General features: G+C 35.4%; 3 protein-coding genes across 21 annotated transcripts; all 3 read left to right on the plus strand.

Annotated features, from left to right (window-relative positions):
• The first annotated feature begins 206 nt into the window (after positions 1-206).
• On the plus strand, positions 207-8030 carry LOC108483754 (protein MEI2-like 4). 19 transcript variants are annotated; one of them, XM_053031755.1, is made up of 18 exons: positions 207-748; positions 836-893; positions 2032-2202; positions 2339-2384; positions 3116-3439; positions 3517-3923; positions 4023-4181; positions 4862-4978; positions 5063-5214; positions 5397-5491; positions 5572-5934; positions 6067-6387; positions 6492-6711; positions 6797-6881; positions 7079-7147; positions 7244-7423; positions 7513-7650; positions 7872-8030. In XM_053031755.1, exons 3-17 carry the CDS (start codon positions 2143-2145, stop codon positions 7636-7638), a joined length of 2724 nt encoding a protein of 907 aa, XP_052887715.1. In that variant the 5' UTR covers positions 207-748; positions 836-893; positions 2032-2142; the 3' UTR covers positions 7639-7650; positions 7872-8030. The 19 variants fall into 19 exon arrangements, with proteins under 19 accessions (XP_052887715.1, XP_052887720.1, XP_052887664.1 ...); XM_053031760.1 differs by having other exon boundaries at positions 7881-8030; XM_053031704.1 differs by lacking the exon at positions 836-893 and having other exon boundaries at positions 207-767; positions 3113-3439; positions 5563-5934; positions 7881-8030.
• A 971-nt stretch (positions 8031-9001) lies between these two features.
• On the plus strand, positions 9002-11918 carry LOC108480665 (uncharacterized). Its single transcript, XM_017783731.2, has 4 exons — positions 9002-9355; positions 10433-10796; positions 11391-11461; positions 11577-11918. Exons 1-4 carry the CDS (start codon positions 9101-9103, stop codon positions 11787-11789), a joined length of 903 nt encoding a protein of 300 aa, XP_017639220.1. The 5' UTR covers positions 9002-9100; the 3' UTR covers positions 11790-11918.
• A 778-nt stretch (positions 11919-12696) lies between these two features.
• LOC108483780 (cytochrome b-c1 complex subunit Rieske-4, mitochondrial-like) lies at positions 12697-15012 on the plus strand. Its single transcript, XM_017787354.2, has 2 exons — positions 12697-12984; positions 14158-15012. The coding sequence occupies exons 1-2, from the start codon at positions 12804-12806 to the stop codon at positions 14799-14801; spliced, it is 825 nt and encodes a 274-aa protein (XP_017642843.1). The 5' UTR covers positions 12697-12803; the 3' UTR covers positions 14802-15012.
• Positions 15013-15238: the final 226 nt, after the last annotated feature.

Here is a 15238-nt window from a genome sequence, read left to right on the forward strand (position 1 = left end):
GTGTAAGTGGATCCCTTCCTTTAAAAATATATTTTTAATTTTCAGGTGATGACATGGCATAATGTCAAAGTGCCACATCGGTTTTTTTTTTACAATTTTCAAATTCAAAGACCAAAATTGACCTTATTATAGAAATTTTTTAAAAAAAATAGACATAGTTGTCAAGTTTATGCACCAAAATGAACTTAATTGTAAAGTGTAGAGATTAAAAATTATCTTAACCCAAAAAAATTTAAAGTCACAAAACATTGATGAGAGAAACGCAGCGGCAAAGGTTTTTGAAACAGTCTTGACTTAATAGTGATTTTGAGAAGAAACAAAAAGATCAAATCAATGGAGAAAAATAATATAAAAAAATAAACCAAAAAAAAAAAAAAAGGGGAAGAAAAGAGGGAGGAGATGAGGGGGGAGGTAGTGATGGTGGTTAACGTGCAATGAAGGGAAAAAAATTTAAGGAAGTTAACGAAAGCAGTGCTTGCAAGGCACAGATGCCAATATGATCCCTTTTTTTTTTCATTCAATTTCTCCTCTCCCTTGCCTTATGCCATAATTTATTCGTTGTTTTCTCTCCTCTTCAAAGTCTCTTTTTTTGCTTCTTCCCTCATCTTGGCTTTTAAATTCCTCCCCTTCTTTGTTTTCCCTCTCTTACTTACGTTCCTCTAATCGTCTTGATTTGTTTCAATTCCCAGCTAGAATTTGCTGAAAATCATTTTTGTTTTTGGTTGTTCGTTTGAGCATTTGAGCTTTGGTGAGATTCTTGGCTTTGGGTTAGTGTGCTTTTCGATTTTATTTCAATTCCCTTTAGTATAATTGCCTTGTTTTTTTGACTTCATAGCTCGAATTTGCTGAAAATCATTGCTTTATTGGTTGTTCGTTTGAGCATTCGAGCTTGGGTGAGATTCTTGGCTCTGGGTTTTTTTTTTTCAAATTTATTCCAATACCCTTTACTCTAATTACCCTTTTTTTTTTTTTTACTTCTTAGTTCGATTTCGTTGAAAATCATTGTTTTATTGGTTATTCGCTTGAGCATTTGATCTTTCATGGTGTTTTTGGCTCTGGGTTAGGTTTTTTTTTTCTTTTCAAATTTATCTCAATACTCTTTAGTCTAAGTGCCTTGGTTTTTTTTTTTTTAAACTTCCTAGCTCGATTTTGCTGAAAATCATTGTTATATTGGTTGTTCGTTTGACCATTTGATCTTTCATGGTGTTCTTGGCTCTGAGTTAGGTTTTTTTTTTTTTCAAATTTATTTCAATACCCTTTACTCTAATTGCCTTGTTTTTTAACTTCATATCTCTAATTTTGCTGAAAATCTCCGTTTTATTGGTTATTCGCTTGAGCATTTGATCTTTCGTGGTGTTCTTGACTCTGGTTTTTTGTGTTTTTTTTTTCAATTTTATTTCGATACCTTTCAGTCTAATTGCCTCGTTTTTTGTTACTTCCTATCTCAAATTCACTCAAAACCTTTGTTTTTTCATTATTAGCTTGAGCATTGAATCTTTAGTAATCTTCTTAGCTCTGGGTGTTTTTATTTTTAAATTCAATACCCTTTTCTCCAATTATCTCGTTCTTGACCTTTCTAGCCAGATTTTGCTGAAAATTATTGTGTTTCCATTGGATTTAAAATCGTTTTTCATTTTTATTTTAATACCCTTTACTCTAATTACCTTGTTTTTAAACTTTCTAGCTCTACTTTGCTGGAAAATTCTTAGTTTTTCATTGTTCAATTTCACATAATCTAAGCTATTAACCTTATGGTTTCTATAATTTTAACACCATAACATATAAAAAACAAAAGAATTTAACATTATTCTGGGTTTTGAATTTTTTTGGTAGGTGAATGAAATATGTTTCTTCTTCCGTTGTAATCTTTTAACATTAAATGCCATATTTCAATAATAATTGCAGAGCCATGCCTTTTTATCTTTTTATCTTGTATCACATTATATCTCTCTGCTTTTTTTCCCTTTTTATATTTACTTTTTAAAAATCGTTTGCCTTGTTGAAATAAAGTTTTTTTTTTTTGCCGTGCAGGTTTTTATTCTTCTTTTGGAGGGAAAATTCTTTCGCGAGAGGGGAATGATTTTGTGAAATATTTTGGGTTTATTTTGAAGAATATTTTCTTGGCTTTTTCTTTTCATCATCATGCCGTCTGAAACAATGGACTTTCAGACTTTCTCTGATGATATACTTTTTCCCACTGAGGTACAAATTTTCCCAGCATTCAATCGCTCCTTTTTAGTTTTTTTTTTTTTCTAAATTCTGCAAGCAATTTTGATCTAGTATGTATATGTATATATATATTTGTGTTCTGATTCTGAAAGTTGCTGTATTGTGGCAGCGGCAGGTTGGGTTTTGGAACTCTGACACCATGCTTGAGCAGCGAGGTTAGTATCGAAAGCAATTGTTTGGTATTGTATATATAGTTGAAGTGAGGCCGACTGCAGAGAAGTTTTTGAATTGTCTTCTGTTCGGAGTTGACGGATCCCTCAATGGGTTGGTATTGTCCTCGGGTTAAACTGAGGTTTTGTTTTGTTGACTCTAATGAGAGCTTGAGTGTCGGAGACAGGGTTCATAGAACGGGAGCGTCTTGTTGGATCAGGACATGTGTGGCACATGGCCACCTACAGATGGGACATGTAGGCGGCGGTAGGTCTCCGTGTGCACACATGGTCTAATCTCTTGTTCTGTGAACTCATGTCCTAGGTGGTCTTTTCAGGCACCCCGGCTCTAACCCAAGGACAATGCTGACTTGTTGAGGGGTTTGTCAGCTTTGGATGGATGGCACTTCAAAGATTTCTCCAGAAAGAGTCGGCCTTCCATATATATAGGGAGATAGTTTTAATTGGGAGTTCAACTATGTTTTGATCGTTTCTTTTTAACGGGAAATTGGCTTATTTTTCTAAGTAAACATGTTTTATGATCATTTTGTTCATCCTAAACTACTATATTTTTCATAAATTTTCATTTGATCTTATGTTTTATGATCCTTATATTCCAGGAAAACATTTGATCTTATGTTCATCCCTTATATTTCAGAAATTTTCGTTGCTATAGTATATTTTTCGAGTCTTTATCAAGAACTGAAAGCTTACCTTCTTTTCTTTTCCACTAGCAGCATGCAAGAAACCAATCACTTCAACCATGGAGAAAATCATGCCTGTGGAAAGTCAGATAACACGATATCTAGAGCATACCGAGTCCTTCACCAAGCAAAACCGAGAAGCAAATCTAAGCGTAGATAGCCGTACGGTGGGAGCAGAAAGGGTATCGAATCAATCACTAAAGTTGAAACCTGTTAACCAAGGTCTAGGAACAACATTGAGTTTTGGTGGAGAGAATGGATTTCATTCCGATGAAGGAAACAAAGTTAACACTGTGGCTTCCCTGTCTGAGAACAGTCTATTCTCGAGCTCATTTTCGGAGTTCTTCACTCGGAAATGTAAGTCTTTTGCCCTCTCATTGATTAGTGATATGTTTTTTTAGATAACTAGCTTCTTATGTTCATTGTTTTTGCAGTAAGATTATCTTCAAACAATGCTCTGTATGGAAATTCGAGCGATACTGTTGCCTCAGACTATGAGGAACAGGAACCATTCGAGTCACTTGAAGAACTTGAGGCTCAAACCATTGGAAACCTTCTACCTGATGACGATGACTTGTTTTCGGGAGTGACTGAAGGACTTGATTCTATTGTCCAACCAAATGGTACAGAGGATGCAGAAGAGTTAGATGTTTTTAGCAGTATTGGAGGGATGGATTTAGGAGATGATGGTCCCGGTGTTCGAAAAAATTATGAGTTCCCTGAGAAAAGTTGCCCGGGGTTATTGAATAGTTCAGTAGCAGGAGAACATCCTTCTAGAACACTGTTTGTGAGAAACATAAACAGTAATGTCGAAGATTCTGAATTAAAGGCCGTTTTCGAGGTTAGCATTTGTTAGATAATCGGGTTTTTCTTTTTGGGTGTGAGTTCCTCTTACTCGAACACTTAACTTTGTTGCAACTTCCATATGTTGAATGTGCAGCTATATGGTGAAATTCGCGCTCTTGACTCGGCTTGCAAGCATCGCGGTTTTGTTATGATCTCTTATTTTGACATTAGAGCAGCAGAAAAGGCAATTGAAGCACTCCAAGATAGACCATTGAGGTCCAGGAAACTCGACATTCATTACTCGATTCCAAAGGTTAGCTTACCGATTGCAATATTTCCAAATTCCCAATTGTTTGTTGCTTTGCCGTTGGAATCAAAATATTGTTATCATGTTATGGTTCATATTGTATATGTGTATATATGACCAAGATTTTGGTAAGAGTACCATGAAAGCCCCTTTACTAGGAGTCGGATTGCATTTTTCCCCTCTACTCAAAAAATGTGCAAATTAGTCCTTGTATATTAGATAAAAGAGCAAACTGGTCATTCTGTTAAAAATTTCATCTAGTGTTGAAAATGTCGTTCAGTTTTGTTGTTAAAAACTGGTCTTTGTATATCAACATGAGGTATACGTGGCATGTCACCTATTACTGTCTGATTATTTTTTTAGTTGTGCCTATTTTTAACAGTACAAATGGATGGAATTTTTAACAGAAATGACTAGTTTGCTTTTTGATCTAACGTATAGGGACTAATTTGCCAATTTTTTGAGTAGAGGGGGCAAAATGCAATTTGATCCTTAGTACAAGGGCCTTCATGGTACTTTTACCCAAAATTTCTGATAGCCTCATGTTGCTGTACTATTGAAGTTTAAATGCTGTAGTCTGATTCTTTTTGTTGCTGGCTATGTTATATCAGGACAATCCTTTGCTGTATTATTGAAGTTTAAATGCTGTAATTTGATTCTTTTTGTCGCTGGCTATGTTATATTAGGACAATCCTTTGGAGAACGAAGAAAATGAAGGCACTCTAGTTGTGTTTAACCTTAATTCAACTGTTTCAAACGATGAAATTCGTTGCATATTTGGTGCTTACGGAGAAATCAAAGAGGTGAATTAGGGGTTAATTTTTTTTCCTTTCTTCTTAGTTAAAGGTTGATATGCCACTGATATATTCTTATTCTTTGTACTGCAGATCTATGAAACACCGAAAAAAAGTCAACACAAATTCATCGAGTTTTATGATGTCAGAGCTTCCGAGGCTGCTCTTCACGCATTGAACAAGACTGAAATTGCTGGGAATCTTGTTGAGATTCAGCTTAGCCATCCTGAGAGTTTGAGAAGATGGTATTGCCTAAGCTCCTTGACTCGTCTTTTTCATTTTGCATATTCTGTCACTTTCTCGAGTCATGGCTATCTATTAGATTGTTCGGAAATCTGAGAATACTTTTTTGTTACCGATTTTGGTGGTAGATAAATGGTTACTTATTTATGTATTTCAGTTCTCGCTCTCGTTTTTTTGCTTGCAGTTCGGTGCAACAGGTTCCTTCATCTGGAAAGGATGAATACTACCCTTACGAGCATCCATATAGTCCCTCTAATGAAGCAAATTTGGCATCTTCCGGTATGGTTGTTTCCACCTAGATTTCCTAACAATTAAACTTTGTATCTATGTTCTCATTGAAGGTATTTTAGTGACTGCAGTTGGGGCAAAATCGTCAAACAACATGGATATCGGAACTAGTTCGGGGTTGAACTCTGCTATAAAAGCCCCGTTTTTGGAACCAACGGTTCATCATGGTATCTCTTCTGGTGTTTCTAACAGTTTAACCTCCATGGTTAGAGCTGGATCAATTGGCAATCAATCTGTCATTGCTGAGTCGGATCACTTGCAAATGAAATTTGACATCCAAGGTGCTCCAGCTTTTTATCCTCGTTCGCTACCGGAGTATCAAAACGGTTTAAGTAGAGCTATTCATTCAAGTTCCAAACCACTGGAAATAATCGATAATAAGTCGTTTTCCTTAGTTAGCTCAACGGGGCACTCTTTTGAATACCTTAATGCCGGTAAGGATGATCGATTTTTTTACTTCTTGCTTATAGGCAATAGGTAATCTGAGTTTTTTGAACTGTCTTTAGCAAGATCTTGTTCACTGATACTTACGAAATTCAAAATATTGGTTTTTGTCGAGTTTCTAGGTTTTCCATCTGCCGGAAACGGGAGCCACCTTCTTCCTGGACGTCATTGTTCATGGAGTAACTCTTATCATCCCGAGCCTCCAAGTATGATGTGGCCTAACTCACCTTCCATGGTTAATGGAATTTATGCTGCTCGTCCCTCGGCACAGCTTCATGGACTTCCTACGGCTCACACGCTGAACACTGGTGTACCCGTAATTAACTACCATGTTGGATCGGCACCAACTGTTAATCCATCTCTTTGGGACCGGCGACATGCTTATGGAGGCGAATCTCCCAAGGCTTCTAGTTTTCATCCGGGTTCTCTCGGTAGTATGAGAGGTTCTAGCAACTTTCCTCATTCTACGGAGCTCAAATCTCATAATATCTTTCCTTATGTTGGTGAAAATTGTATCAAACTAACATTATCTCGAAAAAAAATGTAGGACTGCAATTGCTTCACTCAAGGTCCCCAGTTTATAGCGGAAGAGGGAACATCTTTCCGATTATGAAATCAGCTGGTTCTCCCCATGAACATGCTAGAAGCCGGAGGAATGAGGGCAGTATTAATGGGGCTGACAAGAAGCAGTACGAGCTTGATATCGAACGTATAATACGAGGGGAAGACAAGCGGACAACACTCATGTTGAAGAACATTCCTAACAAGTGCGTGGCTCCAGACTTCAATTCTCTTAGATACTATATGGTTTCATTGATCGATACTAATTTTGACCGTCAATTATAACTGCAGGTACACCTCGAAGATGCTTTTGGCTGCAATTGATGAACGCAGTGGAGGAACATATGATTTTGTTTATTTGCCGATCGATTTCAAGGCAAGTTTCTCATTGTCTGGAATATTATGGGTAAAAGTATCATGGAGGTTATTTACAATGACTAATTTGCCCAGTTTTTGAGTAAAAAAGGCAAAGTGCAATCTGACTCTTAGCATAGGGGCTTCCATGATACTTTTATTAAATTGTTGTTCTTTTATCCAAAGCATATATTTATTTGACTGTCTGTACTGTTGCAGAATAAATGCAATGTGGGATATGCATTTATAAACATGATCGAACCGAGCCAAGTCATTTCGTTTTATCAGGTTTGTATTCCGAAATTTTCAAGTCATTGGGGTATATTCGGAGAAAAAAAAAAGAACCCAATAAGGTAAAAAACTAAAAGAATCAAATTGTGGCAGGCATTCAGTGGGAAAAAATGGGAGAAATTCAACAGTGAGAAGGTGGCTTCGCTTGCATATGCTCGTATACAAGGGAAAGCAGCCCTCATTGCACATTTTCAGAACTCGAGCTTGATGAACGAAGACAAGAGATGCCGACCTATACTCTTTAACACCGACGGCCATAATGTCGGTGATCAGGTATGTTGCTTTGATTTCTTGCATAACAGGGTATCCTTAAGCTCGAAAAAGCTCTCACACAAGTCTGTTCCCCTCCTTTTGCATTGCAGGTGCCGTTTCCGGTAGGGGTTAATGTTCGAACTAGACCCGGAAAAGCAGCTCGTTCCTCCAACAATGAGGAGAATAATCAAGAAAGCCCTTCAAATTCGGAAAACGAAGCGAATTCATCTAACTGAGAAACTTTCAAAGTAAGTCAGGCTAACAAAACCGATTTTCCTTTCGATCGGCACTAACCTTTTTCGTAAAACCACATCCATCCGAGATCAGGTGAAACTTAAAGTGAATCTAAATTTTGATTGATACAAAAAGAGTAAATTATAAAAAACAAATAGAATGTATATCCTATCATTCATGGCATTGTAAAAATGATAAAGCTTTTGTTGCTCTTTTTCATTGACATTTTTTAAAGCTTTTGTAGATCCCAATCTGCAAATTGCTGGGAAGTCAAGGACTTGAAAAGTTGTTTAAATTTTACTAAAGAGTTTGTGTGTATTGTGAATCCAAATTCTTTTGAGTTCCCGTTTGTGTACCTTTCTGTTGATCAATGAAAATTTATCATTATTATTTATTGCTGATGAGTTTTTTCAAGGTTAAAATATGCCATAGGTCTCTATACTTTTCATAAATTTAGAATTTAGTCCTTGTACTTTTATTTTAGGAATTTAGTATCTTTATATTTAGATTTCAAAATTAGGTTCAATTGTTAACACTTAACACTATTAAATTTTTTATTGAATTTGTTGGTGTGATTTTTTGAAATTAGAAAAATATATTCAATTTGTATCCATGTAATTAAAAGAAATGATGTTGTAATGAATTTGAGTTTAACAAAATATTAATAGTTAAATTTGAATTTTCAAATTTGAAAAATAAGACTAAATTTTTAGAAATAAAAGTACAAAGATTAAAATTTAAATTTACGAAGAGTATAACGACTTATAGCATATTTTAACTTTTTTAGGTAAACTATACAATCAGCCACCCAACTATTAGTATACTTCTATTTTGGCCACCAAATTATAAAAATTTTCAATTTTGTCATTAACATTTTAGATCAGTTCTGTTTTGACTATTCTTCGTTAAATGGTTAACATGGCTTTTCTCTAGTTAGTATAATAACATATTTAGTGATCAATACTTATATATTCTATCAATTTTATCTTAATTCTAAATAATTTAATAAATTTAACCCTCTAAATTTATAAATTTGATCAATTTGATTCTTAAACATATATAATTAAACCAAAACTCAACCCAAGATAGAGCTGACTGACTACACCATGAACACCTCTGTTTCAAGCCATTCAAACCAATCCAGATCATATTGAAATTTTCAGACCAAACAAATAATCCAATTCTTAAACAAATTTAGTCCAAATTCGAATGGGCTTCTAACAAACATTGATTTCATCATATGTTAAAACAAAAAAAGGAAGACAAGGCTAAAAAGTGTTCTTTTCGGACCAGGAACTTTTACTCGGCCATCTCAACTCAACACGTTTATCAACAGGAAAATATCTGATATAATCAAAATTATCTGATCCCAATAAAATGACAAAGTATCAAAGATTGTCTAGATTAATCCACGTTATAAGCCACTGAAAACTCAAAAAAGAATCGAGCAAAATCCTCTTAGTTATGGCGTCTCGAGTATTATCGACCACTTCATTAACTCCCCTTTGTTCTTCCACTACATTTAACAAACCCAAAATTAAGCCTTCCACGAACCATGGGAAGCCATTTCTTTTCTCATCATCTTCGTCCTCGTTGGGTTTTAGAAATAGGAAGATAAAGTGCAATGCTGTGAGTGAAAGCTCTCAGGGTTCTATGGATAGGACGGTTTATCAAGGCGCTTTCGGTCCATGGACTATTGATCCTGAAGATGTAAGAGAGGTAATGAGTTTTGAAATACCCTTTCTGCTCTTGATTAGTTTTTCTGGAGTAATATGTGAAATTTTTTCTGGGAATTTGAGTGAGGGAACACTGGTTAGGTCCCATTTTGCTCTTGTTGTATTTGCTTGAGTAATTTGTGAAATTTTTTCTGGGAATTTGAAGGGAGAAATCAATTCGATACCCTTTTGCTTTTGCTGTATTTCCTTCAGTAATTTGTGAAAATTTTCTGGGAATTTGCAAGAGGAGACCAAATTTGATGTCCTTTTGCTTTTGATGTATTTCCTTAGTTCTCTGTGAATTTTTTCTGGGAATTTGCATGAGGGAAAACAATGTTGATTCCCTTTTGCTCTTGCTGTATTTGCTTGAGTAATTTGTGAAAATTTTCTGGGAATTTGCAAGAGGAGACCAAATTTGATGTCCTTTTACTTTTGATGTATTTCCTTAGTTCTCTGTGAATTTTTTCTGGGAATTTGCATGAGGGAAAACAATGTTGATTCCCTTTTGCTCTTGCTGTATTTGCTTGAGTAATTTGTGAAAATTTTATGGGAATTCGCTTGACGGAAAACTAGTTTGTGCCCTTTTTGTTCTTGCTGTATTTGCTTGAGCAATTTGTGAAAATTTTATGGGAATTCGCTTGAGGGAAAACGAGTTTGTGCCCTTTTTGTTCTTGCTGTATTTCCTTGAGTAATTTGTGAAAATTTTCTTGGAATTTGCATGAAGGGAAACCAATTCTGATACCCTTTTGCTCTTTCTATATTTCCTTTTGAGTGAATCTGTGAATATTTTCTGAGAATTTTCAAGAGGAAAAACCAATGATGTTTAAACCGGACAGGGTATCAGTGCGAAGAAAGGCATTATACCGGTTGACCCGGGAATTGGTACTGACCGGTTGAACCTGAATTTTCTTTTGAATAATTTATTTAATCAAACTACACAGAACAGTCGGACTAGGGACTAGTGAACCGGTGGCATGACTGATTCAACCAGCCATCAGGTTCTGAAATCCTTGGGAAAAACACAATTTTGATGAACCCTTTGAGCTGAAATATATATATATATATATTTTTTTATTGGCAGGTTCTTTTATACAGGTCAGGATTAGTAACTGCTGCTTCATCCTTTGTAATTGCTTCATCAGCTGCATTTTTACCTGATGACTTTACATTGAAAGAAATTATTGAAAACAACCTTAATTTGATCTACTTGATCGGTGCTGGTGGACTAGGGCTATCCTTGTACTTGATTCACATCTATATAACCGAGCTTAAACGCACCCTTCAAGCGTTTTGGGCCCTCGGTGTTGTTGGATCATTGGCAACCTACTTAGCCCTTGCTCAACCAGCCGGAGAGAACTTGGTTCAGTATGTTATCGAGAACCCCATGGCAGTCTGGTTTGTTGGCCCTCTGTTTGCCGCATTGACTGGACTCGTTTTCAAAGAAGGTAATATCATTGTAATTCGGCCCCATTCGAGTAACTTTTGAGTCTTCGCTCTTTAGTATAGGATTAGGACATGTATGTTTTAACTAGGAAAGGCAAAACCGAAGACATTCTATGGATTTTTGCATCAATTTGCTTTGAAGGGTGAGGATTAAAGCAACTTTGAGTCCTTGAATTTGACAACTTTTCATGATTTGGTCCCTGAACACTTTTTTGGGTATGCATTAGTCTTGAAACTTAGCAACTTTGCAGGTGATGATGTGGCATAATCTTAAAGTGTAACGTCATCATACCTCAACGGAATCTAAGTTTAAGAACCAAATTGGGAAGAATTGTTAAGTTCTGAGTCTAATGTGGATTTAAAAAAGGGATCAATATGAGAAAAGTTGTCAAATTTAGGGACTAAATTTTACTTTATCCCTATAACTAACATACATGAAGCTCATAAAATATTAGCTCATAGCTCATAAAAATATACAATTTAATTTCGGCCCTCAAAATTTTTCTAGCTTTGCCCTTGACGCCATATTGTTTCGAATTTGATAACATTTTATCCATTTATTCTCTTAATAATTATTACCTTTCATCTGCAAACAGGCCTTTGCTATGGAAAATTGGAAGCTGGTATTCTTACATTCATTATACCTACAATTCTTCTTGGGCACCTGGTATTCTTACATTTCTTTTTTCGGGTCTGGGGTTTTACATAACGACCATCAAACTGTTGAACTTCTTCAAGCATTGTGTATTCCAATTAGTTCTAACCGTTGACTCGAATTGCAGACCGGTTTGATGGACGATGGAACGAAACTTACTTTACTCGGTTCATGGATGGCTCTCTTTGTTATATTTGCCGGAAGGAAGTTTACTCAGCCGATTAAGGATGATATCGGTGACAAATCCGTGTTCGTGTTCAATTCTCTACCCGAGGACAAAAAGGAAGCTTTGATTGAGAAACTTGAGAAGCAAAAATTACAATCAGATAGCCAATTTTGAGGTAGTTTTTTGTTAGTGTACTACCAATTGTTGCCTGTTCTTTTAGTGGCTATATATAACAGTGTATAGCATGAAAACTTTGGTGTATATAATAAAAGAAAAATCCCCCAAATTTTGGGTTATTTGTTATTTTGATCCCTCTTCTATTAAAATTTATGCTTTAGTCATTTTTAGGTTAAAATATGCCATAAAAGTCTTTGTACTTTTCAATATATTTGGAGTTTAGTTTCTGTACTTTTATTTCATAGAATTTAGTTCTCTATTTTTAGATTTCAAAATTCAAGTTTAAATGTTAATCTTGTTAAAATTATTTTATAAAATTTAGATTCATTACATTAATTTTTAAGTTATATGGCTATCAAGTGAGTTGTTTTTTATTTTAAAATGTTACACTAATAAATTTAATAAAAATTAACAATATTAACAATTAGATTTAAATTTTAAAATATAAAAAATAGAAAGATTAAATTTAAAATTTGTGAATATTATTAGGGCTTATGGTATATTTCAACATTTTTATCGGATACCAACAAGTAATAACAATAGGTCAAATATCTATAGTTTTTGAATTATTTGAGTTTGAACTCGTAAATTGTCAAAAAATTTAAATGTATTTATTATCTGTAGATTATTCGATTATTACTATTCAAATCTGCATCTAAATAGATCGAATATTTATAGATATCCAAATTCACAATCCGAATTATCAGCCTTAATACCAACCCAATCGCAATCTAAATTATCATCCCTAACTTGTATAATGGAGATCAATATTTAATTGAATAAAAAAATAAATTGGTAATTCTTTACCCAGTAGCCCGGCCACGTTTAAACCAGGTCTAGTGATCTCATCATTTAGCTTCAAAACGGCACCGTAGCGTTTTAACATTCGAAGCATAAAAAACGACATGTCGTTTCGTTCTCCTTTCTCTCGTGGAGAACTGTTAAAAAGAATTCATAGCAAAGAAATATTTCTCCCATTGGAAACCCTAAGCAATCAAATAAGATCGAAAGATGCTAAGAGTTGCAGGGAAGAGATTCTCATCTGTCTCGTGGCGATCATCCGCCGTTCTCTCTCAAAACCATGCGGCGGCCACTACCGCCTCCGCCGCTTCTGAACCGCCTTCCGTTTCCAGATCCGTTCCTTCTCTTTCTCCCTTCTCTTTCAATTCTCAGCTTCCAAATTTTGTCAGAGGTAAATTTTTCTCCGTTTTAATTTTTTTTTACCTTTTGTAATCTTTAGCTTACTGTTTGATTTCTTCTTTTTATGATTTCTCTCTTCGTATCGACAAAATAGTATCATTTATGATACGCTAGTTTTTTTTTTTCATTTTTTTCCTAATTGCTGCACAGTTGCAGGATATAGAATCAATAACCTGGTTTTTTGGATTTATTTACAGTATTTTTTATTATTAAATTCCTCATCAAATCTGGAAGTTGATTTCCTGATAGAACGAGATGGTAGCTTATGATGTGATAGATTTTGTTATTTTTTAAGTTCTGTGGAGATACAAGATATAGAATCAATAGCCTGATTTTTGGATTTTCAGGATTTGTTTGTTTATTATTGAATTCAGTTTCCTGATATAATGAGATGTTAGCTTATGATATGCTAGATTTTGTTATTTTACTAACCGCTGCGAAGTTGTAAGGTATTGAATTAGTAATCTGGTTTTTATTTTCAGTATTTGTTTATTTATTATTAAATTCCTTTTTATATCTGGAAACTGATTTCTAGATAATTTTCCTAATTGTATTTGGAAAATGATTTCGAACTGGATTTGTAGGATATGCAACTGCTTGCATCTGGTAGCTTTGGATGTTGAAGAAATTAGATGTTTATTTTGAATCAGTTGTTCTTGTGTGAAGATAACCATTCATTTATGCTTTTATTGAATTAAAAAGCCACATTGTGTTTATTCATGATAATGGAAATACAAGAAAATTTTTAAAAAGAGGTAAAGAACTTTGTGATCCTTTGGTTTATGCAAGTGAGAAGCATTGAAGCACCCGCCTCTACATATATGCTCGTGGATAGTGAATTTTCACATTTGAAGCCACTGCTTTACTTCATGTTAATGTATTCCTAAAACAACTAGTTGAATTAGCTCACATGCCATTTAGGAAGAAAGTTCTTCAGAGAAAAACCTATGCTGTTGTGTAATAATGTTGTTATGTTATCATGGTGCAATCTATAGATATGTGAATGAAGGCCTGAAAACTTGTGCTTGTATGGCTGGACCCCTCTCCCCCTTTTCTTTTATAGATTATGTGATACACGAGCCTCTGCTAGTTTACTTTGAGTGTTGACATTAGCAGTACATGTATTTTTGTAATAGTATATGACAGTTGTTTTACCTTTTTCCAGGTTTTTCTTCAGATGCCCTCAGCCGAGGGCATGATATGGGAATGATCTCAGATGTCCCTGCTACTGTGGCAGCTGTGAAGAACCCTACTTCGAAAATTGTATATGACGAGTATAATCACGAGCGGTTTCCACCTGGTGATCCCAGCAAGCGTGCTTTTGCTTATTTCGTCTTGTCTGGTGGCAGGTTTGTTTATGCCTCTTTAATCCGCCTTCTGATCCTCAAGTTTGTTCTAAGCATGTCTGCCAGCAAAGACGTTCTTGCACTCGCTTCCCTTGAGGTTGACCTTTCTAGCATAGAGCCAGGGAGCACTGTTACCGTCAAGTGGAGAGGGAAGCCTGTTTTTATCAGACGTAGAACTGAAGAGGACATCAAGACGGCTAACAGCGTTGACCTTGCATCACTTCGTGACCCCCAGGCAGATGCAGTCAGGGTTAAGAATCCAGAATGGCTCATTGTTGTCGGTGTTTGCACCCATTTGGGTTGCATCCCCCTGCCAAATGCCGGTGACTATGGTGGCTGGTTCTGTCCGTGCCATGGCTCACATTATGATGTGTCTGGTAGGATCCGCAAGGGACCAGCACCGTACAATCTAGAGGTACCCACATACAGCTTCTTGGAGGAGAACAAGCTGCTAATCGGGTGAGAATTTATGCGGAAATTATTATTATCTTTTTTTTTTGTGTTGCGTTAGTCTTGCTGCAAATTGTCATAATAGAAATTTCTCTGCACAAGAGGGCTGCATTCAATTTAATATTCAGTTTACTCCGGATTTTTGTATTTGCTGCCTGTTTTAAGGCATTGCCCCAAGGTTCTGAATAATGAAAACAAGATTTGTTGAGCATGTTCAGTTTTAATTGTGCTTATGGATCATTGATATACTTCAATTATCATGTTTGGTATATAAATTTAAGTCGGTGTTATTTGAACTGGACTAGATCAGTTGGACCTACATCCAGCCAGTATACTGGTTCGGACATAAGGGTTGAACCGGCCTTTGAGCAAATACTGTAATTATCATGTGTTTTCCCCTGGTATATGCAAATACACTTTTCAGTTTTAATGGTGCCTAAGCATTTAGTT

This window comes from Gossypium arboreum, chromosome 1 (assembly GCF_025698485.1).
Source record: "Gossypium arboreum isolate Shixiya-1 chromosome 1, ASM2569848v2, whole genome shotgun sequence".
Lineage (NCBI taxonomy): Eukaryota > Viridiplantae > Streptophyta > Magnoliopsida > Malvales > Malvaceae > Gossypium > Gossypium arboreum.

Coding starts and splice junctions, on each gene's coding strand:
- LOC108483754 (XM_053031702.1), top strand. CDS start 2,143: ATGCCGTCTGAAACAATGGACTTTCAGACTTTCTCTGATGATATACTT. Junction 2,385..3,112: donor CACCATGCTTGAGCAGCGAG/GTTAGTATCGAA, acceptor CTTTTCCACTAG/CAGCATGCAAGAAACCAATC. Junction 7,424..7,512: donor GCCATAATGTCGGTGATCAG/GTATGTTGCTTT, acceptor TTTGCATTGCAG/GTGCCGTTTCCGGTAGGGGT.
- LOC108480665 (XM_017783731.2), top strand. CDS start 9,101: ATGGCGTCTCGAGTATTATCGACCACTTCATTAACTCCCCTTTGTTCT. Junction 9,356..10,432: donor ATCCTGAAGATGTAAGAGAG/GTAATGAGTTTT, acceptor TTTTATTGGCAG/GTTCTTTTATACAGGTCAGG. Junction 11,462..11,576: donor CAATTCTTCTTGGGCACCTG/GTATTCTTACAT, acceptor CTCGAATTGCAG/ACCGGTTTGATGGACGATGG.
- LOC108483780 (XM_017787354.2), top strand. CDS start 12,804: ATGCTAAGAGTTGCAGGGAAGAGATTCTCATCTGTCTCGTGGCGATCA. Junction 12,985..14,157: donor GCTTCCAAATTTTGTCAGAG/GTAAATTTTTCT, acceptor ACCTTTTTCCAG/GTTTTTCTTCAGATGCCCTC.